At 39.8% G+C, this 26,214-nt stretch overlaps 1 protein-coding gene across 2 annotated transcripts; it reads right to left on the reverse strand.

Annotated features, from left to right (window-relative positions):
* Positions 1-9,411: 9,411 nt before the first annotated feature.
* On the reverse strand, positions 9,412-25,936 carry LOC142378819 (ral guanine nucleotide dissociation stimulator-like 1). 2 transcript variants are annotated; one of them, XM_075463722.1, is made up of 18 exons: positions 25,592-25,936; positions 24,757-25,018; positions 19,895-20,175; positions 18,413-18,457; positions 18,075-18,244; positions 17,647-17,804; positions 17,230-17,541; positions 17,041-17,144; positions 16,867-16,951; positions 15,656-15,727; positions 14,971-15,057; positions 14,853-14,885; positions 14,618-14,739; positions 14,429-14,524; positions 13,033-13,171; positions 12,670-12,939; positions 12,221-12,335; positions 9,412-11,977 (listed from the first exon to the last, which is right to left on the reverse strand). In XM_075463722.1, exons 2-18 carry the CDS (start codon positions 24,943-24,945, stop codon positions 11,856-11,858), a joined length of 2,400 nt encoding a protein of 799 aa, XP_075319837.1. In that variant the 5' UTR covers positions 24,946-25,018; positions 25,592-25,936; the 3' UTR covers positions 9,412-11,855. The 2 variants fall into 2 exon arrangements, with proteins under 2 accessions (XP_075319837.1, XP_075319838.1); XM_075463723.1 differs by lacking the exons at positions 24,757-25,018; positions 25,592-25,936 and adding an exon at positions 21,294-21,540 and having other exon boundaries at positions 9,413-11,977.
* Positions 25,937-26,214: the final 278 nt, after the last annotated feature.

Raw genomic sequence — 26,214 nt, forward strand, 5'->3', positions numbered from 1 at the left:
ACTGAGTGTTGTTAAAGACAGACAAACTTTCAGAGCTTACTTAGAATAACATATATTGTAAATAAATTCCTTTGACGATGGGTGAAATAAGTAGAATAAATATCTGTGGTTGTGGATCACCTTCTGAGCCACTTTCTGTGTGAATTTGCAGGGTCGAAGGGACCATTTCCCAGTGTCAAAAGAAACCAAAGAGTTTAATATCGGTGAAAAGAACAACACCCACAACATGAAAAAGGGCTCAGATTTATCACATGCCTGCAAGAAGAATGCAAGATAAAACAGAAAGCGACAGAGGGAGAAAAACGACTCCTCTGTTCAACATGCTAGGTTGGCTGCCATTCAAGAGAGAGTTATGTTGCCTGCAATGATCCATTCAGTCCCTGCTGGCTCTGTCTGACAAAGTACTGTAAAATAGGTCAGTCGATGTATGCGTGTGTAATTCTACAGATGTGCATGCAACAATCATATGAGGACTGCCGACTTCAGTGACACACACACACACACACACACACACACACACACACACACACACACTAAAGCATTTACGTCACAGTGTTAAAATAGGCCACAAGAAAGTTGTGCACTCCTGAAATGAAAGTAGGCCACTTGGAATAACTGTGTGTGTTGGTGCGTGCTCGTGTAAGAGATGAATCAGCTTCATCTTATGCAACGCTAAACCACACTCACTACCATTTCTTGTACCCTTGTGGTAGAAGAAGTGGCCTGCAAGTGTACATGTGAGTGTGTATTTGTTATAATGGAGGGTACTGTGAGTTTTAACCAGTGAAAACTGCCTTTTGAATTCTCATGCCTGCTGTGCCTTTGCTCAAGTTCGGACTTCTCATTTACAGAAAAAGAAAAATCTGCCGTTTAGGTAGCAATCAGGATCTGACTTGAGGAAGTAACTCCAGTGGGGTTTCTGTTCAGTTAAAGATGTTCAGACTAAATTAAATAAACAATAATCATATAATTTAGTCTTCCTTAAAATAGAATTGTACAATTTAAACAAGTGGAATGTTTCTAATTTAAAACATTTAGTAGTCTGCTCCTCTTGTCTCCAAGTCTCCAACTGTCAAGCTTGCGGGCTGATCATCTGGGCTTGTTTTGCAGCCACAGGACCTGGGCACCTTGCAGTCATTGAGTCCACCATGAACTCTTCTGTATACCGAAGTATTCTATTCTGTGAGGCCATCTGTCTGACGGCTAAAGCTTGGCTGAAACCGGATCATCAACAGGACAACGATCCCACACACAGCAGCAGATCTACAACAGAATGTCTGAAAAAGGAAATAATCAAGGTGTTGCAATGGTCCAGTCAAAGTCCAGACCTCAACCTGACTGAAATGCTGTGTTGGGACCTTAAGAGAGCTGTGCATAAATGAATACTCATAAACCTTTTGTTTTTGTAAATCTTTGGCCCATTTTTACTCAACACATCTGTGAAAGATTCTCATTACACAACAAGCTGCTGAGCTGCTGACTCAGTCCAGACTTACAAATTTCCCACATAGCTGTTGGGGGACTCTAACTCAGCTGTAATAAATGCCTCCTCACTGCTTCCATGGAAGAACATCCATATGTGTGTCATGTATGTGGACAGTAATAATTTGAAACCAGAGAAACATTAATGGCTCTGGTCCACATTAGTGTTTGGCATTGAATCCCAGCTGCCACAGAGATTCATAAATATTTCTAATGGAACATCACTGATCAATAAAGTTAATTAAACCCAGAGAGGAGACAGACTACCCACATCACTAAAGTCTTACAGCAGCACTTACAGGAAACTTGTACACTGTTTCTCATAAAAACTGGTTTATTATTAATGAGTTATTTATTATTGGTTTAATGATCTGCAATTGTCCATTAAAATGCATAAACAAAAATAACTCTTGAGAGTGCACGTGTACTCTGCATCTAAGTGAGGAACATCTTTAGTGGTTGGCTAATAGGCTATCTCATGCTAAGTTAGTCTGCTTTGTCTTTTAACCTTTTGTTAATTACGAGTTGCAGAATATCGATTCTAATGTATTTCTTTGTTTGGATCTCTTTTTCTAGATACATTTTATGTTTTTACTTTACCAGATGTGCACTAAAACAGTCAGTAAGTTATAACCCAGTAAGACATGTTAGCTCACAAATGAGTTCAAATTAAGGTGAGCTTTCGAACATGCTGCTGACTGGTTGTCTGAGAGGATGCGCCAAATCATTCAAACTAACCATATGCATATTTTGGCAGTGAGAAGATGAGAAAACATTCATTGAGCACGTGTCTCCTGAAATACGGTGTCTTAGCTCAAGCCATGCCCATATGTGCAAGATTAAACAAACATGAGCAGCCTTTCTTTCTGCCAAATCAACTTGTTTAATCTTGTATGATCCTTTAATATGACATTTTTACACAGAATGATGAGTGTAGATTTTGTGCCCTGTCACTTCCAATGGCATTGCTTTATTAAGGGATCTCCTCAGGGCCAGTATAGAGGAGATGAATTATCTAGCATTATCTAAGTAGGTGTGGGCCTACATTTCTAACAGCCTTCACAGCACTTATATAACTAATGTCAGTTCATGTGTCATAATACGTTTCAAAGCTCATGTATTTTCAGTTCTTTGGATGTTTTTTCTCACGCATTCAGTCCTTCTCAGGACAACAGTGTTGTTCATGGAGAGATGTTGTAGCCTACCATTCTTAGTCCATCAGCAGATGTTTTGCTGCGTTTCCCTTCCATTTAAAATAACCCAAACAGTGTTGTATTGAATTTAAGTCAGACAACAAAATGACATACGTCTCTGTAGTCTTTTCCGCCCTCTTTGTAAAGAGTTTTCCTCACAATCCTTGTCAGTTAGTATTTGGGTATAAATCAGCTCAGTCACATCTGTGTTGATTGGACATTTCCATGCAAATGTAACAATTCAACTGGGCTACTGTCCTTGTCCAGGTATACAAGCATGGATGGACAATTGGTTTATAGACCAAAGTATGTGTTACTCGGTTATAATATGTAGTAATATGCCCCCTTTCAGCTTGTTGGTATTGGGCTTTTCCCAGTTGATCGATTACATCACAGATCAGAAAAACTTTAACATACAATTTAGCGAGAAGCAAATTAGCATCATACCGGTAAATTTAGAGCATATATATATTTACTTTATATATGAGATTAGCTGCTACTGGCTTCTTCCTCTGTGTACCTAATTTTTCTGCTACCTTCACATCAGTGCTTGGGATGGGGACAGTGCAGCATTCGCAAAGTACCTAGACTAGTTCTGGTCCAGTTGAACGTATACCAACAAGCCGTCCAACTGAAATAGCCGTATAGGTTGTTGTTCATGCCCTTCAATCCAACCCCAAATGACATCCTTTGAATTAAAGAGGCAGAAGAGAAATACAACTCAAATAATCATTTATATATCGGAGCAAACGTCATTCTTAAGTCTTTTGTATAAGAAGGTTAGGGCTAAAAGAAATTATCTTTACAACACTGTAATGGACGCCTTCACATGGTGTTTCTCTCACGAGATTTTGTGTATTCTTTGAATGTTATTAGTAGTTGTATCTGCCTGCATGAACCAACGCCATGTGGGCACATTTTGGGGAGGAGGATAGTCTTATGTGCACATGCAGGAATAATTCAGCTTGTGTGTTGGACTGATTTTGAGAAATTGATTCAGCACAATTTCGGTTGGACTAACATGTTTACATGTTTTTCTAAACGCACTTTGCTAGGATTTTTTGTTGACTTTTTATAGTCCTCACTACATTTCCGCCAAACAGAACTCTTCCAGAACTCTGAAGAACTCTGAAAGCAACTTTGGATTTTTCTATGATATTGAAGTTTATATTTTGCAATGTTCTTAACCATGAACTGTCAAAGAAACTCTTATCGCCACTGATAACCGCTGCACCAGTTCGGAAGCAAGGGCCGTTCTTTCAGAGCTAGATTGTGCAAGTTGGTGACATAATTTTAGTAGGACGGCCACTGCAACTTTGATTGGTGGTACCAGGGGTCACTCTATATCACCTGATTAATCCTGCAACTGTGCTGCTTTTCATTTCTCTCAGGTTAGAGATCCTCCTTTATCTCTGCTGACTCATGTTCAGATTTTTCAATTTCTGCAGAGTCATGGTGCAAACATACAGACTGACAGAGCCCATTGATCCAAAAATGAGGAAGTTCTGGTGTCATACGGTCATGTTCATGCAACTATACCAACTGGAAATCACAGATGTAGTTAAATTTGTTTTAGTGATCACAGGTGTATTCACTTTTGTTGCCCTGGGTTTTCCATTTGTGGGTTTGTATTTTCAAAACAGTCTTTCTAGTTTGATTGTTATTTCTCGTATTCTCTGATAATCTCAGAAGGATCATTTCTGACGCACAAAGCTGTTAATGTGGTGTTTCAGCAGAAAAATGTCAATATTACTTAAGCCTGACAAAACAACATGTTAGACAGTGAGGTAACCTGCAGTCATTTGTAGTGGCTATTAGGTGGATTAACCCCTTTAAGATTAGTCTCAGCCATTTCTCCCATCTGTGCACTATTACAGCACAGATATGCTACTGTACACACACACGCATACATGTACACACTCATGGGTTAACAATAGAGGCTTTAGAATCAGGGTCATGTTTACAAGACAAAATCTTTTCCATTTAAACTCTACAAAGAATCTATGTGTGATCACTCACAATACACACACCTTCTCTTATTATTCGCAAGTATACTGCAGACACACTCATGTGCAAAAAACACACGCAAACAATAATCTGTGATTAGTTGGTGGGTTTAATTCTCAGCTGAGTGAACAGTAAACATACAACCAACTTATAATACTGACATAACAATGTGGAGTTAGTGGCATAGCTGCCTCTGAGGAGCGGCTTTAGATGAAACTTGTAAGTACATGAACATGTATTGATGTATATGTGTGTAAGTGAGGGCTTTGTAACACTCAACACATCCTATTCCGATGCTGAAACCTTGAAACAGAAACCTTAATATCAGTGAATTTTCCCAGAAGTCCCCAGAAGACAAAAACGTGGGTATTACAAGTGACTCAGCTTGGAATGGAGATAAGACGACTAATGAATATCTAAAAGTAAATAAAAAATTAATCTTTGATTTGTTGAAACTGAAACTTGAACAACTCCTCCTACTTATTACGAGACTGCGTCACATTATGACACAAGAATCAGTGTTTAAAACTGGATTGAATAACCAATCGCAGCAAATTACGTAAACCTTTCTGAAATGCAACTGGTGAGTAAAACCTGATCAGAATCCAGGCAAACAGCGCCATCACATGGATAGTTAAGAAGCTTGGTTGTTACACAAAGTATAAAAGTTAAGTAATTATGTTTTTTTTGCCATTTTGAGGGAATATGTAACTTATTTTAAGACTGTGATTGAGTGATTAAATGTGTGTGCAAAAAAAGGAACGAAAGTCACAGATTTCAGTGAATTTTCTTATTACAATTTAGTGCATTTTGCTTAATACAATCTACCGTTAACGTTTTGGGCTCATAGTACAAGTGCAGGTCAATGTGATGCTGCTAAGTTGTTTGTACTCCACTAATAATAACGTAAAGTAGGTTAAAGGTAAGAAGTGTTTTGATGCATTCAGTGCAGATTTCAGAAAATATTTCTGTTTTTCTGATTGTCCATATAGATAGTTTTGGTTATGTATGCCTCACCAAAATATCTAAAATAAATATAACAATTAAATAAATATACATCCTAAACAGGCTGTTGTTTGCATCACAGTCTGTGTTACATATGCGGGCCTCACTTCTTTCACTCAAAGGTATAAAAGCTCCTGAAAGCAATCTAAAACTGATCTCTGAGCCCACAAAGCAGCTTCTGTGAGACTGCCTGGGGGGAACTAAATCATTTTCAGCTCTCACATGATACCGGTTAACTGCTGAACGGTCTGGCAGCTGATTGACCGGTTTGTGAGGAGTAGCTTCAGATCAGGAACCCGACATGAAAAGTACACCCTGGATGTCATTAAGAATCAATTAGTCGAGGCCTTCGGGGTTGACGAGGATGGCAAGAAACCACAAGTGAGTCGTCTGACACACTTCGCTGCACTCGGGGAAGAAGCCGCTGGTTATTTCTGTGTTTCTGTCGTCTCTGTGGAACTAATACAACTGATGCACTGTGGAAGGTGGGTCAGTTCACCAGTTAATGTGCAAAAATAAATATACGTTGCATCCCAAACTCAGCATGAAGAGTAATGCGGTTATTCAAGATAAAGAGAGGAAGTTCTGAGAAGCAAAACTTAAATATCAGAACACAACAACACAGGAAACACTCAGAAATGCTGTTGTTTACTATTTTGGTGATGTATTTGGAGACATTTTGTTAGTTTTTTTCAGATATTTTTAATGATGTGTTTCCCATTTTTAATTGTCGTTTTCTTGAAATGCCATTGTATTGTTTTTAAGTGTATTCTGTAAAAATGTTTTCTGAGATGTTTTCACAGTAATTTTCTCTGTTTTTGTCATGCTTTGTGAGATGTTGCCGTCTTGTTTTTTTCATCTTTTTCATTTTACTAAATCGGTGATAAACATGATAAACAACTGAAATGATGACAAAACAGTGTTGTTTTGTTGTTTTTTCTGAGAATGTGTGGAGTCATGGACCACCAGGCCAAAATATACAAAAGGAGAGGAGTAAGAAAGAGATGTGGATGAGCAGTTGAGTGGAGAAAAAACTAAAAAAAAAGGAAATCTGCTCCATCTGAAAGCAGAAATGATTAACTGGATGGAAGTGAGTCCCAAATATGGAAATTAGAGCTTCGACAAGAGGGAGCAGAGCTGGCCAGACAGGTCATAACCTCCCACTTCCCCCCGGTACACACACACATCTGCCAGTGTGACCTTTGACCTCCCATGCTATTCAACGGTTCATGAGGGTGAAGAAGCAGGAGAACGGCCCCGTTGACCCTGCTGCAGCTCTGCATCTCATGTTTTATAATACATTTATTCTCATCTCAGTATTTATAAATAGAGGTTATATGAGCTTGCTAAACACTGCACAAAATATAGGTCACTGTCAAAAGTTTCTACGTTTGACTGGAGGACAAACCAGTTGTTTGATTTTAAGAGGAACCAAACAGGTCTTTGGATCGAGCTCCATCTAGTGGTCGCCAACAACCCTAAATGTTGTAACCGTTTTAAACAGTAACAATTCTTAACAATATCCCTGCATATTCATAACAATAACTTCACAAGCTGTTAAAATAAAGTCCACTTTCTGCTTGTGACAACATTTTTCAGATAAGCCGAGGAACTGGGAACTTTAACTCTAAATCTTGAGCAGGAATCTATCTATCTATCTATCTATCTATCTATCTATCTATCAGGTCTATCAGAGTCCAGTGTTACAGTAAAGTAACACCAAAATAAAAGATCACAATGTAACCTCTGATGGGGATTTACACTTTAGTTCCCATTCAAAGCTGTAAAAGAGTCAATATTCTAGTAAAAATCATGTTGACGCATTACATGGGGATTGTAGAGAATCTTAAATAATGAAAAAATACTAGGATAAGAGAATATGTTACTCTTATTCTAAAAGTTTTGCATCAGCATCCAGTTGAACATGAAATTGTATTTCAGGCCCAACATGTCATCTACAAGTCTTTAACCAGTCTGGACACAAAATACATCAGATATGTTTACAGAGTCTAAGACTGGAAGGGGTTTTTAGTTGCCCTCTGCTTGAATCAGTGAAATGTAGGTTTTCCCTAAACTGTTCTCCTTGCCACATCTTTTAATAGATATGACACCTTAACTTTGTTTCTTAATTCCATTTTACACTTGGCTACAGGTCTCTACATTGCTCCAATTTATCCTACAAATTATATTCCGCTCCTCTATAAAAATGTGTGTAATAACACTAATTTCATGATTATTTTTTTTATGGTATTTACCTTCCTAAACTTGATATAAATCACTTTAAATAGCCATTTTTGTATGACGTGTGCGCTACAAATGGACCTACTTTGCCTATCACTCATCACTAACAACAAGCACGCCTCAACAGTGTAAGAATACTGGTTTAATAACGAGTCAAAGTATTAGGTGTATGTGGGAGAATTATGATGGATGAATGTAAAGGCACTCTTCCTAGGCTCATTTTGGGACTTCTTGGGATTAGGGCCTCGGGATGAATAGACTCAAAGTGGAGGATTCTGTCTCAGGGGATCACTGACCCAAGCTGACCGCAAACCTTCCCAGGTGAGGTCTGAAAAAGAGGGGAGTTGGAGAAGAGATAAGAGGATGGATTCAAAAATGGAGGGATGAAGTGAGAGATGAGCTGATGTGCGTGGATGAGGGAAGGAAAGAGGGAGGAAGGACGAGTGGATGTATAGATAAATAGATGAAAGAATAAGCAGTGGTGAATGTATTAAAAAAATTATTAGAAGGCTTGTTAAATAATGAGTGGTTTTATAAAACGAGTGCCACAGAAAAGAATGAATCCGTAAAAGAATGAGTAATTACTAAAAGTTAAAAACATTTAATATTTATAATTTTTAATCATGATTTAGTCCATTTCCTATCATCCTTTTAACTTTATTGCCACATTGTTTTTTAGTGTTTTTCAAAAGCTTTTGAAAGCAATTCTGTTTTATTTCCCAGTTCCACTTATCTTGTAGGGGTTTTGCTTCTCTCCTCTCGTAATTGCTTTCACTATTTTCCCACTTTCTGTGCTCCTCTGTGACCCTGCAACCTGAAGCTTACAATTCAGCTAATTCAAGCCAACCTCTTCACCACACTCAGGATGAAGACCATCTGCACACATTTGGGAGGCAAATCCTGTTCCCCAAAAACTGCCTCCAGTGTCACAGTTTTCCTTTACTCTCAGAGACTGTGTCGCCTCCTGTTAACCATGCTAACAACTTCATCTGTACAGAGATTTAACGCTCATCTGGGCCAGCTCCCGTGTTTATTTATTTTAATTATTGTGTTATTGGTATGTCCTGATTTATGGATCCAGTGCACTTTAATAATTTTATTTGAATTATTTGAAATTTTTTTAATATGTTTTTAGCAGATGGGATGTTCTATGTTTGGTCTACATTTTATATATTGTGTTATAATTAATGCCATTATCTGTTTGCACCTATGGGTACAAATAAATCAGCCTAAAGCTGAGGTTTAACTTCCTTGTAAGCCACAAATTGTAGGTTTAAGACAGGAGCTGGCAACTGCTCTTTAATTCTTCATAATGAAAGCTACCGACAGTTAACAAAGGATAAAATAAAGCAAAAGGGAAGAAATAGCAGAAAAGGAAAAAACTGGAAAAAAATGAAATGATAAAGAATAAATCATGTAAAAAAAATTAAAGCAATATTTCCACGTTTATTTCCCTTTGCATTTTTTATAATCTCTATAAAAGCTTTCATTAATACATCTTCATATTCCCTAAATTTTCCAGCTTTGTTCTTTATTGTGGCACTCATTTGTGAAAAATGAATAGATTTCTTCTGAACCAAAGACAATCAGAAATAATTAATAAAAAAAAATGTATGAACGAGACATTAGAAATAATAAATAAAAGGAGTTGCCATGCATAAAGAATAGATTTTCTTTATTGGTGGACATTTAATACTAATTATGTACAGCAAGTGCTTACATTAGACTTAAAAAATAGATCTCTTGAAATAAAATATTCAAACAAAAACATACACAGTAATGCTGACATCACCCGCATGTTAAATACATAATGATAATATGATGGACGGTTACAACGATTTACTGCAGCTATCAAACTTCGTGTTACCAACTGCTCACCTGACTTTTACCAAACCACAGAAGCTTTAAAACTGGACCCCGTGATGCAAAAATCCAAAATTTTAGAGAGCAAACATTTTTTTCTGATTAATTTCAATCAGGGATGTGAGAAAACTCGACTTTATCCCTCAAGAAATCTTTATTTTGAATATATGCAACTGCCTGGAAGTTTAGGGAGGATTTCACATCACGGAGAAGCTCTCACATGTTCAAATTTAATTCACATGCCGGGACACCTCCTTCTCACATACAAGAACCATCCTTCAGAATAATATCTTTCACATTGATGCAGGTTTAGTGCGCCTTACACCACTCATCGTGGAAGGTCTACTGATGCATCTTTTTTCTAGATTACTAAGGTTAGTTACCAGCGGCCAAACCTGATGAAAGGCGGTCTCTCATGTCTGCATTTAAAACTTTAAACCTTTGACATAGATGCCACAATTCAGACAAAAGTCACTCTCACATAAAAAGTTTCCTTCATTTGACCACCAAAGATGATAAAAAAAAACAAAGAAAAAAAACAGGTTTCTTCACTGATGCAAACTGGGTTAAACGAGGAAAGTTTGAGATTTATGCCAAAAAATAAGCATATTATTTAAAGGTAAATAGATGTATTTTTCAGCCTGAGCCTTGTTTTCCCCTCCATCTTTTAGGGTACTGACAGAAATGCCTGGAATCGATTCAATATAGAGAATGAAATTGAGAAGGTAACAGGGAAAGTCAAAATGGCTGCAATATCTGACATTATGGTCATCCAGCCAGCCGGGGAAGAGAGGTGTAGGGTTACAGAGTCGAAAGGTGGAAACTCCTGCTTCCTGTTGCTGAAAAGACTTAATATGCTGCTTCATGTTTGTGCATTTCTAAATTGCTGCTGCACACTTTTTGAAGCTTACAGGCACTATATCCAAAGGGCTGGGACACTTTTAAGTTGTTTCTAATAGTGCTACAAGCAGATCTGGACACTTGTTAGGACCATTTTTCCTGAAGAAAACTGCTGTCTAAAGAGTGGAGAGACCTACTGCTGATAAAGAGTGTTAACTGGCAGGATAACTATGCCATACATTACACTGCAGCAGTGTTTTTGTCAATTCACTCAATACTGAATCGATTCTTTAATGCGTTTATCACTTTAACCTTATATATGGAAAAAGAAAAGGCCTGGGCTCAAAAATACTGGAACAGACACAAAAACACATTTTCATCATGCTACTTTTGCTCTAAAATCTGAATACTGAAATGCATTAAATAATTTAAGGAGATAAATGTATATATTAAGTTACTTTAAAATATATCAATCTTTAACTAGAAGACAAGTAAATACTCATTACTGACTCTCCAAACAAAATTGCTGTATCACAGACAACCGTATGGGATCAAAACTGAACAATACTACTAGTATGGGTTTCAAACTTAAGTTTCACTGTTCTCCAACGTATTCAGCGTGGCTGAAATCAGACAGATTTCACTTTTGATCTGTGTGGGACAGATTACTCATGAACCACAATCAAAAGTCAGAAGTTCCCATTTAAACAAGCTGAAGGAAAAGTGTCATATCTGCGGTGCCGTCGCAGACGAAAACAAAAGTGCCTAATTCTGCAGTCACACAGCCCGATTCATCAATTTCCACTGTTGAGTCACAACACAGGACTGTTGTGTCAGACCAGCTGCTCCTCATGTGCTTAAACATCAGCAGTGAAAGCTGAATTGTCCTTCCAGGGGCCCACTGGGACTCATGGCTCACTACGATCCACATTGTTGTACAAGTTTGCTCTTGTAAAGACACAAGATCCTTGATGAATCTCGTTCTTCTTGACATCCTTCCTCTGAATACCTCGACATCTCCTTCAACAGAACAGAATAGTTCATGTTTCAACACATTTTAGAGCTGCGCCTGACGAAAATGAGAACTCCTCCAGGTCATTTTTCAGTGGAAGTTTGGGAGTCTCTCTTTTCTGCTGCACGCTGACTGTCATGGCGACAAGAAGAATTGGACAGCTCCAACTCTTAGTTTAGCTGCAATTTTTTCCAACCAGGACAGATGCTTTTTCACTTGGAGGAAGAGCCTAAATGTTTCCCGTGGCTCCTCCAGCGCTTACGAAGCACAAAGTCGTAGTTGTCAGAGGTGCACATGGCGTAAAATACGTTGGCTTTGTCGGGTATGTGGAGCTCTGAGGCACAAATAAGAATTTAATTACCAAGCTATCCCACATTTCTCTGCAATTTTCACAAGTTTCTACATTTTCCATTTAGGAATCAAAGCACAAGTTAGGCCAATGAGTTGAGTACATCTTAATTAAAATCTTGCAGAGTCTGATTTGTATGATTATCCTGTAGAAAAATACAGGACTATTGTCCTGGCTTCAAATACAGAGAGATCAATCACCACTCAGTGCTCAAGAAGAGAGATTCACCTTTTCTGTTGTTGAGCATCTGGTAGAGGATGTAGTCGTTGCACCTGATGTCCTCCATGTTGTGCTTTTCGAGAGCTCTCTGAATCACCTGAGGTGTGTGGTCCTGACTGGTCAACTGGAGAAAAAAAATCCAACCAAAGACAACAGTTCACATCTGTGTCCACAAAACGGCAAATCATTTCAGTAAAGGGAAAACAATTAATGTCACAACTAAGAGATTGAAGCTGTGTTCACAAATTGAGATGCTTGAAAAAAAAAAAAAAATGCTCTAATCACAAAGCTTTTTGATTTAAATCCTGTCAGTTTGTTGTCAACTGAAACAGGTCAATAAACGTCATTAAGCAATCAAAACTCTTCTGCTTTCCCTTTTTACAACCAGCTGAAGTACGTCAGCCAACATCAGTCTGGCTGACCTTTAAAGTGCACGTACAGCGAACTTCAGAACATACCAGTATGCTCTTGTAGACATTTCCATTGCTGACACACTCCACACTGACCCTGATTATGCACAGGTCTGAGATCTGTTTGTTGTAGACGGGCAGCACTGCTTGAGAAGAGCAGCTAGACGATGACGAAGACGACTCCGGGCTCAGCACCAGAGAGGAGGAGGTGAGATCTGGCTGTGAGGAGCTGCAGGACGAGCTGGAGAGGCTCGTTGACGAGGAGATGGATATGGAGGAGAAGTCCTCTGTGACATTGTGAAGAGAGCCTGAGAGTGACTGAAGGGAAGAAAGTGGAGAGAACATGAGGATCGGGTATTTTCATGTATGTTTGTGCAGGTCAAAAGTCTGGAGATTTTGTCGAGCTCATACCTTGAATTTGAGTCTTCTGAGGGGGTGGGGCTGAGGGGCGGCGATGTCCTCCATGTCTGAACTGCTGGAGCCAGAAGAAGACAAGCTGATCTGGTCGGCGTGGGTCTTCCTCAGGGAGCTCTCGCTGCACGTTCGCAACCTGAACACATAATTTAACATACATTTTTTTAGAAAGTAAACAAAAAAAAAACAAAAAAACAATATATTTAATATTAATACCAGTGTTGGTGACAATTTTAAGATATTTTTAACATTCACATTAGAGACAGAAAAAATATTACATGTTCTGTTAGTCAACAAGAAAACAGCTTTTCCATTAACTCTCAAAATAGATTTCAATATCATGTTGTGAGTTTTCACTCATGTCGTCACATTTAGCGGTGTTGAACTTCAACGTTTGGAATCCAATTCCTTGACTGTAAAATATTCCGTCAAAACCTTCAACCAATGAAGTAACTACCCTAAAATAGTTGTAAGATAAAGCTTGTGCATCCTTTAAAATCTACAGGATATTTGCATTTATTACTGATAAAATGAGGTCTGATCATCTAGATCAAACTATACTGACATAACTGAACTAATATGGTTACACCTACAAATAGTTTGTATTTCTCATGTCTATATGGGACATAATCAATGAAAGTCAAGGCTGGAAGAATTATGGGAACGTCAAAGCAGCCTGGATTCAGGTGAACAATTTAAGAAGATGACTAAGGAGATGAGAAGTATGGTAGAGCTGGCCATATAAATAAAAAAAACACAAAGTCTAGTTAAAGACAAGATCTGCTGTTCAAGCAAGACTGGTTTGTGTGAAACTAGACTAGAGAGGTGAGTGTTCATAAAGATACATTTTCTACAATTGCAGGAAACTCAGGACTAGAGGTGAAAAAGACCTGCAAAAATCTCTACAACTTTCTAAAAGTCTTTATTCGAATGTTCACTGTAAGATAAACCCAGAAGAATGGGGTTAATGGAGATATTTCAAAAAGTGAACCCCCAGTTCTCCAGAGGTTACAAAAACGACCTGTATGCTCCACTCCATCTGCTGATTGATGGGATGCCACTCAAAGTCAGGCAAAAAATGTACATTTGGATGTTAAAATGAGCTGCAGTGAAAACCGATCCTCAGCTGCGAGGTCTGGTTTGTTACGTCAGGGCCCGAGATGGCTTGTAATCATTTGAATTAACTTCTGAATGAACTAAGGATAAATAGCGTTAAAGCAGCGAGACAACAACCTGAAACACACCCCAAAGTAAACCAACATCAGAGCGAATGAAAAAGAGGAAAATCATTAACCGAACTGAGATGATGTGTCAAACATGACAAATAATCAACTCATGAAATCTGTTGATTTAAAAGAGCTCATGAAACATTCGACTGGTTTTCCAAACTTACGTGGCGAGCTTCTTAGTGAGAAGACGACTACTCCATGAGCTCGGAGAGTTGGGGCAGGGATCAACTGGAGACTCCAGTTCACAAGATAACTCGTAGCTACAGAAAAATGACAGATAAAGTGAGATGTGACAGGCTTCGGTGGAGCCTGCTTCTTAATCGTTACGGTGCATGGCGTTCAGTATGATTTACCTCTCCTTGTCTGTGAGCAGAGTGTGCGCCTGCAGCCAGGTGGTGATGCAAGGGTTGTCTGGAAGGCTGTAGTGGGAACAGAAAGCTTGAAGCTGTCGAATCTGAGAGAGAATCTCAAACTCCTGCAATGGGAAACAATAAAACACAGATAAAGCCAAGAAACAGAAGAAGCATGGATGCATATAAAATATATTTAATCTTAAAAACATGTTCACACAAGCGCCACAACACCTACCCGTCTGCGTTTCTCAAAGTTGATAAGCCCGCTCTGTGAAAAATGGAAAAACAAAGAGTTTTATATGGGATCATAAATCCCCTAAAGTGCCATAAAGAAGGATAAATAAAGGGCTCACCTCCACAGTGTCGGTCAGTGCCGTATCCAGCATGGTGAAGACGGTCAGGTAAGTGCCGAGATAGGGGACAACACCGCTGCTGAAGTTCTACGCGTAAAAATAAACCCTTTAATAAATGCTACATTATAAAGGCAGAAAAACTAATCATTTTCTTGCAGACATTTTATCACTGCAGTGATCTCCCACATGTTGGGTTAGCTTCATTAGTTTAACAGAAAGCAGGAAATTGAGCTTTCTCGTGTAAGTCAGTAACAACATAAAAATAGTTAAGGTAAAAATATATACACAGAAATGAAAATAGTGGTTACCATTTAAAAAGGTTGAATATGGGAGTATAAAGCATTTAACACACTTCCCCACCTACACCAAGTAAACTGATTAACTGTGGGAAACACTACATTCGTTTTCTTTTTTTTTTTTATCTTTCTCTGCATAAGCGGGAAAAAAAGTCTAAATGTTTTCCAGTAAATGCTTCAATTTGAAAAAAAGAAGTTGTCATTAAACAAAATCAGCTTGAAAACAACTTAAAAGGAAGTGAAATTGATGATGCCGGCAGAGACACGCCTCTGCCTTCCATTTTATTCCACCCAGCACTGCTGACACATTTGTTTTATTTTAGAGGTCAAAACTGAAAGTGAGGAACCAAAAGGCATTTTCCAAACAAAATGCTGAGCATTCTCTTTACCATCTGTCTGGACTCGGAGCAGAGCCGGGGGGATTTATCGCTTGGCGTGGCACTGCTGTCAGGAGTCCCATCCTACAGAGAGGGGACAGCAGTCTTGTCAGTGCCGACAGAACATAATGAGTCAAATTCAGAGTGTTAATGCGAGACGACAACAAGCAGAAGAGTTATATAACTGTTCCTTTCAGGGTTGAGCTCCTCCTCGCAGGGTGCTGCGGGTGTGGGAATGTTCAGGCTCGATTAATGCATGCAGTACGAGTAGTACTGGAGGAATAGCAGACAGTTTGTACCCACGTAGTTACTTGGAGTTTTATAGGGCACTTACAATAGGTCTGTCTTTGTTTTACCGAGACTGGTCTCCAGATAAACGCAGTATCACTAAACACACATTCATATCAGTTGTTCACAGTGAATACCTCTCAAAACAGAGAACAGAAATCTGGTGATCTTAGGAGTACTAGGAGTGGCACTATACTGAAATATGAAGAAAAATAGCATCTAAATCATGAAACTAGCTAGCAGCTACCCACTCTGACTTGTGGGCAACATTTTGCAACACACAAAGTTTGTGGCAATGACAGTTTTGCGCCGTTTTACCAATGAACAACATTCAGTATCGTGTTCATTTATTCTCTTTGCACTTGACATTTAGATCTGAAGTTAGTGCAGTTTACCCAGTTTAACCATTAATGTCAGCTCTGGTACACTCATTGTGGAGATTTTATCAAGACAGATGGTTGCCTCTCCGGGACAAGTTCTGCTAAAAGTTTCAAGAGATTTTTTTTTTGTGCTGTTGCCAAGTGCTTGCTCCAGGGGAGCTGCTGTTTTTCTCTCTGTAAGCTACCCTGTGGTGACAGAATTTCTAGGGATTTTTTAAATTTTCACTCTGCAAAATGATGACAGACACAAAAACCTTTGCGATCAGACCCACACTGAGCGAGAAGGCCACAGCGCCAGCGTAACATAACGAAACATGGTGAAGTAAAAATACTTGTGGGAAGAAAACAGTCTACATCTGAGTGAGAAGAGGCTGCCATGAAAAGAGAGGAGTTACGTTACAGAGTTGTAATAGAAAACGTAGCTTCGTAGAAACAAATGCTGGGTTGTGTCTGTGCTTTTTTTAAAATGACTAGGCAACGGTCATTCGTGGTGCAATTTTCTTCTGTTGCGAGCTGAATAACTTTGTTTCACAAGTGTGTGGGTTGAAAACACACCTCCACTAGAATCTCTTTGCTGGTCAGCACACAGTTCTCATCAGGGAAAGTCTCACACAGGTGGTCAAAGGTGTTCATGCTTTCTCTGAAACACAAATATGAATACATCACGACAGATCTTAATAGAAGTTGTGAGCATACTAAGCGTGGAGTGTCCTGATAATGTTTGCCGACCTGCTCACTGCAGCCCAGGTCTTCTTGAGGCGATACACAGCGATGGACTGCAGGGCTGAAAGAATGGCCTTCAAAGACGAGAAGTTCTTCAGCTGCCTGCACTCCTGTGGAGACACATACTGCCATTTTATAGATATGTGACTTGATGGTAAACATTTTGTAAAATGGTACATGTGTTTTGATCCTGACCTGTGCAATGGCGATCCACTTCTCGATGACGCGTGCCCTGTGAGCGGGCCTGGTGTGTGAGCAGTGAGGAGAGCTCGGGGCAGAGGAGGGGTACTGGAAGGTAGCAGCCGGGCAGGGTGATGAGATGGGAGAGGAAGTAGAAGGGCTGGGCAAGGATGGGCAGAGGAGCGAGGTGATGACACGGTTGGTGACTGCGTTAAACTGGGAGATGGTGGCGCGGACTGTCGGTGCCAGGTTTCGGTTTTCTTTCTTGTCTCGCTGGGACCAGATGCAGCCCAGGCAGTGGAAGGGCACCACTTTGACGAACAGTTCCTGAGGGATGATCAAACATAAAGAGGGTTAAAAAAGAAATAAATTATCCCAGCAGGTGAATCCAACAACCATCTAACACAGAAGATGTTTGTAAATTAAACCTACAGCGTCCAGTCTGGTGAGCTGCTCTGCCACGTCTCTCACAGGGAAGTCCATAAAGTTGTATCTGTCCTCCTTGGGGGACATTTCTCCTCCATCCTCCTGATCGCTCTGCTCCTGCTGGAATGATTCACAATGGTGCTCTGACGCAGACTGGCTGCAATCTGTCAAATCAGGTCATAAAAGACATAAGTTCTTCCTGCTCAGCTGACACAACACAAAATACTTCATCAGTATTTCTAACTATATAAATATTTAGTTTGACAATGACAAGTAAAAACAAACAGTGAAAAATGCCAAAGTTGTGTTCCCACTGAATAAATAATCACACAAATCATCCACTGTAAACCGTCTATTAACTGCAACAAAAATGTGTAAATTACCAAGCTCACGTTTAATCAACTGCTTTGCCCTTCTCTACTTTACTACTCTACCTTGTTTCTGGAATCTCTTGAGGAGAGCATCGGCAGCCTGAGCTAAACGCCTAAAGCAGAGTCGACGACGCAAGTAGACACACAGCTTTCGGAGAGCCTGGTACACAGGCGGCTCCTGGAAGTCCTCGCTGTATTCTTCCAGCCACAGTCGCATCACAGGGAGTAAAGGACTAAAAGATATCAGAGGGAAGAAATAAATGAGGCCTGAACAAAATCTGCATACATTGCCACAAATAAGAAAATAGTTATTGTTCATTAAAAAAAAAAAAAAAAAAAAAAAAAAAAAAAGGGGGGGGGGGGGGTGCAATGCAAGGCCAACACTGCTGGACTGCACTCACCTGCGAAGGCAGACGGCGTTATCCAGGTTGATGACTGATTCATCTCTGTGGAGGAAAAGGGAAACAGCAACATATCAGCAAAACTGTAAATCAAAAGATTATCGCCATATCAGAAAGGACAACATGGGACCTGAGCAGTGACAGAAAATGTCCTGTAAACAACACGAGTCCCAGCATTGAACCCTCCTAACTGTTCATCCTGTGGAAGTGTCCTTCAGCAGTGGGAATCCCTGAAGAGACGCTGTGGCCTTGGTACAGAGTGTAACTTAAAAACTATGTATAAATATGATGTAAAACTAAAGTGTTGAGTCAAGTCTTATTGGTAGGAACAAAATATGACAAAAAACTGCTCACATAAAGACTTTCACACCCATTTATACAGCACCCTAACAGAAAAGGAACGCCATGTACAAAAACCCTGTAGTGTAAAGGAGGGAAAGCACATTTCCCAGTATGCCATGACCTCTTCCACCAAAGCTCACAAGGAAGCTGCTGCCACCAGCACAGCACATATACGGGAGAGTGTTTGACAAATAATATATCAGTTTACAAATGAACACGGTTCACATCTATTTGAAGCCCATTCAGCACGGATGACCAAGCTGATTTCTTTTTTAACTCTTGATTCATACAAGTTCAAATTTAACTCATTTTTCACTCAAGAAGCAAACAGTAAAGAAGGAGTGCTGTGTCCAACACTGAAATCATTTCAAAACATTCCTGCATGTGATTCCTGAGTGTAAGAAATCCGGCAGGTGCAAAAGCTCCCCTGCTGGGTGTGGCACGAGTAGTCATGACAACTTCGTAAGGCAGCAGAGCTGGAGACTGCTTTGTTTAGCTCGTGACGATAAGTCTCGTCATAGAAACCAGACCCATGTCACCAGAGGTTTGCGCTGTGAATAGGATCATTCGACTGCTTTCTCCTTTGTAATTTGATTTGTGCATCTGACACCTTGTAAAAGCAGGTGACGCATATGCACCACTTGCATCTGAATGCAGTGACGACCTTTTAAAAAAAAAAAAAAAAAAAAAAGTAGGACACTTTAGAACAACAAATCAGTGCCAGAAAAGTTGTGAAGCAAATATTAAAGCCTGCATCTCTGTGTGGAGCCTCTGAAAAGGAGAGGTAACTTTAGGGTCTCTTTACTGTTTAGCTTTAGGGGCAATAAAAGCATTAAACTAAAATTATTCTTGAATGAAGCAACAGTTGGTTAACCTAACATGACATGTAACCAACACAAGCCTAACTTTTCTATGAAAACCAGGCTTTAACATGTCATTTTACAGGTGCTTCTAAGTGGGTTCACATTCCCCGAATGTCACAACTCCTCCATTAGCTAAAATGTTTGGTCTAAAAACACAGATCATTCCAAATCAGGCACCAGCCACGATCTCATATGTGGGCTGGTCGACCAGCTGACTGCGCCCTCATGATTTTTGTTAACACTCGTCTCAGTTCAACAAAAGTCTGCGGTCTCTCACCTCTGAAACAGCAGCTCGATGAGGGTGCCGGTGGAGGTGAAGGCCCTGTAGGTGGAGAGGAACACGTGGATGAAGTCAGGCTCCCTGCGTTCGGGATCCACCAGGTGGGTGACCAGGCGCTCCAGGGTGGCGGCCTTGAGCCTGCGCACCTTCACTGTGTGGTATTGGACGCAGCCAAGGGCCAGCGAGAGCTCCGAGCTGAGCGGGGCGGGCTCCCTGCGCAGGGTGATGCCAAACACGGCACCATCCTCCTCCTCCTCGCCCCACTCCTGCACCGGATCCTGCAGAGGCAGCATTAAAAACAATCGTCATGCAAATAATGACCCACATACATGACGGAGACTTTTCTCCTTTGTGATACAGCAGCAAACCAAAAATACTCTAAACACTATGGAAAATGTGCATAAGAAATAAACTTTCAATACAGATGTGGAGCTACAAGAAAAACCCTTTAAACCGAGTCGATCAAATGAAAACAGAAAGGTCAGAGTGGGTGTTTACAGCTCTGCCGATCTGTTTGTAACTCAGCCTGAAAAACAGACAAACAACTGATGACTGAACAATGACTGGACTAAGAGGCATTCACTGACACACTTATTTACACAGGCACTAATTACTGAACCATGACTAAGTTTAATACACATATACACACTTTAGACTTTGTATCTACTCACATCCCAACAGGTTACTGTGGATACTGAGAAGAGAAGGCAGGACGGTATATTTTATTTCTAATTCTATAAAATAAACCCATACTTTTCAAATTAGGGTCACAAAAAAATCTTTCATGATGCATCCTAAAAAAGCCTTCACAAAACATAAATGATGTCATATTTGCACAGATTACACCTTAGGCTAAACCAAGTTAACAAATCAAAGAGCGATGCTTAAACCCAGCACGAAAATAAAACGGCAGTTTCTCACAAACCTTTTTTTTCTAGACTTTTAACCATAAAATATTAGTTTCAGCTCAAACATCAGAGCAACACTCCACAAAAAATGAATTACAGCTGAAGGCATTTCCAATATTTTGTGACAGATCTGCACCTTCTTCATCAAATGAAACACGCTGGTGACCATAATGTTCGAGTATGGCATCATTTACAAGTCACAAAATCTGAAGCGAGGCTCACTGACTGCACAGATGGGAATCATGAGGTCATTTCTGAGGTTTTTTTGGGCACATGTGAAGCAATAGAAGCAAACCATGCTGTTGCACGTCACATGACAGAAACCAGCGTCTTAAACACAATGAAGCAGGGGAGGATTACACGCTCTGAATCAAAGTATCATTACTGTTTGACCTGGTGAATAAAACAGAAGAAACAAACTGAAGCTTTGTGCAGCTTCATGTTTTTACAGCCTAACAAGGCAGAGGGGGGTATTTAAACAAACCTACCATCGATAACTGCCATTTCCCCATTTTTTTCCTGCTGTTGGGGTGAATAAAAGTGTTTAATTCCTGCTGCTGTAGGTTGCAATGGAGCCGCAGCGCAGGCTGCAGTCAATTAAGGATTTAGCTCCGTTCTCGGAAGGTTTCCTTCTCTCTGAAAAGCACCTGAAACTTTCATTTTCCAGAGTTGATGGAGCCAAATAATAAGAGAAAAAATAAAAGTTATCCTGACTTCTGAGTCGCGCAGTTTCGTCCCGACAAAGCAGGGAGGTGACGGAAGACAACTATTAAACAGAAGGGCAAGTAATGGGCGGAGTCAGCAAGCAGGTGTGGGCGGAGTCACGACTGTAGACCAATGAGGGCACAGAAGTAAATAACAGCTGACATAATAATACAGGTTTATGAATATTCAAAGACGGCTGGAAAATAGTTGTTGATACTAATGATACTGTGATTATGATACTGGCAGCAGTAGTGCCTGGTGGTGAGGCTGGAATAAAAATGCATAAAATACCAAGAAAATACTCCACTAGAAGTAAACGTCCTGCATTCCTGTTTAAGAGTTTTATCTACGTATATTTGCTTGTCTTGAGCTCAGATAAAAGATCCTATTTTCATCCTTAGAGCAAACCTAAAAAGGATTATTTATACGTTTTTTGTTTAAAATAGTCGATACTGTATATTTTAAGGATCAAAGGAATGTGCTCAACCCTTAAAAGGAAGATTTGTTCTCATTATAAATATTTAAAATACAAGTCACCTAGATTTTGTACATGTGGTTTTAAGTGCACAGGAAAGGTGTGAACAATTGTAATCAGTAAAAAGTGCAACGCATGCCTCTGATATGTCATAAAGAAGTAGAAAGCTGCACAACTGCACAAACGTAAAGTGCCTAAAATGTGTACACGTAAGCACAATATTTGAGTAACTTCACATAGTTACTGTACTTTCTAGCCTTGCTACCACCTGCTATTTGCAAAATCAGAGGTAGCAGAACGAGGTTCAACCACCATCTAACTACCCAATCCTGCTTCTGAAATATTGGACAACTTAAAAAAAAAGGTTCTCCCTAAAAACGAGCCACATTTAGCGAATTTTATCCACATTAAAAGTCTTTGAGCAAGTAAAACAAGCAAAAAAAAAAATAAAAAATAAAAAAATCATAGGAACACTTATTTTTCAGTTGTGCCAGTGTAAAAGCACATTATCTCTACAATGAGAAATGAAGTGATGTAAGCAGCTGTCTTTAAAGTTGAGTGTAACTTGTAAGAGTATAAAGCATGACAAGGAAATGTCAGACAACAGCGATCATAAAAGCACTGGAATTTCCTGACTAATCTGGTGAGACACACAAGAATTTTTTACTTGAAATCCAGCACTCTTGCTCAGAATTATTCCCAGTTAGTTAATTAAGATTAATAGGTACAATTCATGCCATTTTTGCCAAGAGAAAAGCAACAATTAACAACGAGGACGAGGAAAGAAAGGAAAACTATTTAGTAACTTGTGGGAGGTGTGAGGTTTACTTTTACTTCCACTATTTATGTCAATTCCTAAAAAAAAAAAAAAAGCGTACATTTTACAGAAAATGCTTACTCTGACATCTACCGGCAGCATTATGCCTGCTTGTCATTAATACGACATCACTTTTCATTAAGCTGATAAAAGGAAGTGCCGCAGCAGCGCCTCACACTGAAAACACTATGGTTTCGGTATATGACCCTGTAAGTCTGCCATGAAAAATGGGAAGTATGACGGCCTACAATTCTTTATGAGTGTAAGACGCTTATTAATGCTTCATATGACGCGTTTATATCTGCATGTGATGGTGTGTAAATCTTAAAATGCTTCTGGGTCTGACTGTATTCCATCATTAGTCATTTTACAAGAGCAGAAATGTAATTTCCAAACAGAACTGAACAACTGAGATTGAACGCTGTGAAGTCAGGTGGCAAAGCCAAAATTTTGAACTTTAAATTAGAACAATTTCCTTAAATTTTCAACAAAGTAAGAAGTTTATAAACGATAAGGAACACCTTACTTTCAAAGCAAGCAGCTTCTTAAAACTTAAAGCTTGCCCCATATTCCAACAGGAAATCTGCGCTTTTAGTTTCCACGAAAGAGCAGATGATCATTTTACAGTAAAAGGATTAAATTTGTTTAAGGAAGAAATCGGTCATTTGCAGATAAGAGTGAGAGTCCAGTCCAACATCAACAGACCAGAAGCAATGCGGTTATTCACGGAAGAATCTAATCAACAGTCTGCAAGCTTACATTCCTGCCCATGGCCTCAGGGTGTCAAACACCAGGTAAAACAGGTCTGGTCTGATTCTTAAAAAGCCAAGTTCAAGGAAGCACGACATGAGGAAACTGGACTCTGATTCAGAGCTTTCTGTGATACAGAAAAAAAACTTACTTCACATGTTCTGAGACAAAGTCCCAAAGAAGCAAATCACTGACAAGTTGAGCCCTACGTCTCCAATCAGGCTGTCCACTGCTCATTAAGTACAAAGGGAAGAATGATCTTTTTGTTTGTCTAATGAGTTTTTGACTCTCTTGTGTTTAACAAACCCACACAGCATTTCTACGAAGGCCTAACAAAAGAGCAGGGAAACAGCGGCAGGAGAAACCTCAATTAGTTGGAATTATACACATGACTGAGTGATGAGGTGGCAGGCAAACAACATGGCTGCAGAGATCGTTCTAGTTTAAGTTGTTATGGCAAAAAAGAGGTTATCAAAACCTTATTTTAGCTAAAAATAGATAGTGATATGAAACACTTCCTGGAGAGTCTCTGGACCTGTATTTCCTTATCAATGTTACTAAAGAGGTGCTGATGGTGCTGATGTTCTGAGTGGAAAAACAGTTGTAACGAAAGCGGAGGTTACACAACAAAAAAATCCTGATATCACTAGTGACTGAATATTAGAAAACTGCACAGCACATGTATCAGATACCAGCAGCCAAATCAGCTCTAATAATCCACTGAAACCAGACTGAGAGGACGCTGAGTAAATCTAAATAAAAAGCTAATTCTTTAACAATATTTAGAGTAAAACTGGTGACAATCAGTGATTTCCCTTTGTCCAATTAGAACAGATTTTCTGGTTTTCTTATTAATTTATGAGAGCAGAAGAAAAACAAGCTGCTGGTTAAACCAGAAAATAACTGACCATTTAACTAGAGATTGAGATGAGCTGTGAATGTTCCACAAAACTCTAAAAAAATATTTAAATATTTAAAGACCAAAATACATTTTTTTAATAACCTAATTCCTTTAGCCACAGAGAATACCTCAAAGATGTCAATGTTTTCACGATTAGATGTTATTGTCTTTTTGAATGATAAACTGCCTGTGTAGTGGAGATAACTCAAGTGTGGTCCTTCTTTTACTTCTTTTTATTACGTCTAGGCAGGACAGTTTGAAAATAAGGCAATATACCAAAAATCTTAGAGACTGGTGTCTTACCTCATACGGTCCATCAGTGTCCAGCATCTGGAAGCTCCTCAGCCACACGCCGGGCTCCGTGTCCATGTGGACCCCCACGCAGTGACTCGACCTGAGCCACAGGAGCCTCTTCATCCTGCCCACCCTGCCGCGGAGGCTGCGGGGTTCCCCTCCATCCCCACCTCCACACACTGGAAAAACAGTCCTCATCTCCCGCTCTATGTTCGTCACGCTACAGGCCCACGCACACCTCACCGGGTCTCTCCCACACCTGCTGCCTCATCTGAGGGAGGAGAACGTGAAGGCAATCAGACACATTCACAGTCATGTTACGTTCACTGCAGCCATCAAAAGTAGGCTTCAAATCTTACAGTTCTTTAAGGAAAAAACAAATCCTACAAAGAACTGGCTCAGTGGTTGCTGAACATGAATATAAAGATCATCATTTCTCGGCCAGAAATTGGTAAATGTCTCATGAGGAGCAGCAGTACAGTGGTGAGAGTCATGTTAGTTAATTCTTCTCATAAAAATAAGTATCCGTTCCGCTCTTAACTGGAGTGAACACACACACAAGAGTAAAAAGCCATTTTGTCTAGATACATACAGTATGAATAGATGCAAGAATGTGGCAGTCGGACATTATGCACTGTTAAATTTGCCCGTTTGTTCAGTTGAGCATGATAATGAGCCTCATTGTCAGTATGAAAGAGATTTCCAGATAATCATTAAAACTTCTTAAACAAGAGGAGCAGAAATTCAATAACACATTAGACTCACAGCATCAAAAGCAAACATCTTAACCACTGAGTGTTAAAAAGAATACAGTCAGAAACATAGAAAAATACAGTCACTTAACTGCAATTCTGCTTCTCTTGACTCCTGATGTCCATGTTCAGAGCTGCATTTATCCAAGCAGAATATTCATGTAGAGTCAGTGTGAAGCTTGGAGGAAGAGACTCTGGCATTTATGGCTGAAGACTGATTGTTCATTGTCTCAGTGGGTGGATGATGCCCTGCGCATGAGTGTGAGTGTGAGTGTGTTTGTGTGGGAATGGCCTCCTCCTCCTTGTTTGGCGGTACTCTGTAATATGTGTAATTACGGCCCATTTTAATTGCGTCTCACGATTCAGATCATTCCAGTTCACTGCCCTGCTCATTAAAATAAGGCACGAACTCTGTGCCCTCATTTACACCTTCAACATGGGTAAAAACCCTGATGCACGGAGCCCTAAAAAATACAGCTTGAATGTCTTACCTGCGAGGGATTTATCAGACAAAATGAGCGTGCGCAGTCGTGACAGTCGCTGCATCTACGGTGAAATATGCACAGACAGCTGCAGCGTGTTTAAGTGGAAGCCTCGCTGGCAAGACATGCCGAAGAAAGTCACCCACGCTGTTGCTGGCCGCGATTCAAACTGTGCAGCAGGTAGCTCAGAGCCGCCCCCTACAAATCGATTGGCTGGTCAGAAACACCATAAC

The sequence above is a fragment of the Odontesthes bonariensis genome, chromosome 4, assembly GCF_027942865.1.
Source record: "Odontesthes bonariensis isolate fOdoBon6 chromosome 4, fOdoBon6.hap1, whole genome shotgun sequence".
In the NCBI taxonomy this organism is placed as follows: Eukaryota; Metazoa; Chordata; class Actinopteri; order Atheriniformes; family Atherinopsidae; genus Odontesthes; species Odontesthes bonariensis.

Coding starts and splice junctions, on each gene's coding strand:
- LOC142378819 (XM_075463722.1), bottom strand. CDS start 24,945: ATGAGGACTGTTTTTCCAGTGTGTGGAGGTGGGGATGGAGGGGAACCC. Junction 20,176..24,756: donor ACACTGATGGACCGTATGAG/GTAAGACACCAG, acceptor CTGCCTCTGCAG/GATCCGGTGCAGGAGTGGGG. Junction 16,952..17,040: donor ACCTGGGCTGCAGTGAGCAG/GTCGGCAAACAT, acceptor TTTGTGTTTCAG/AGAAAGCATGAACACCTTTG.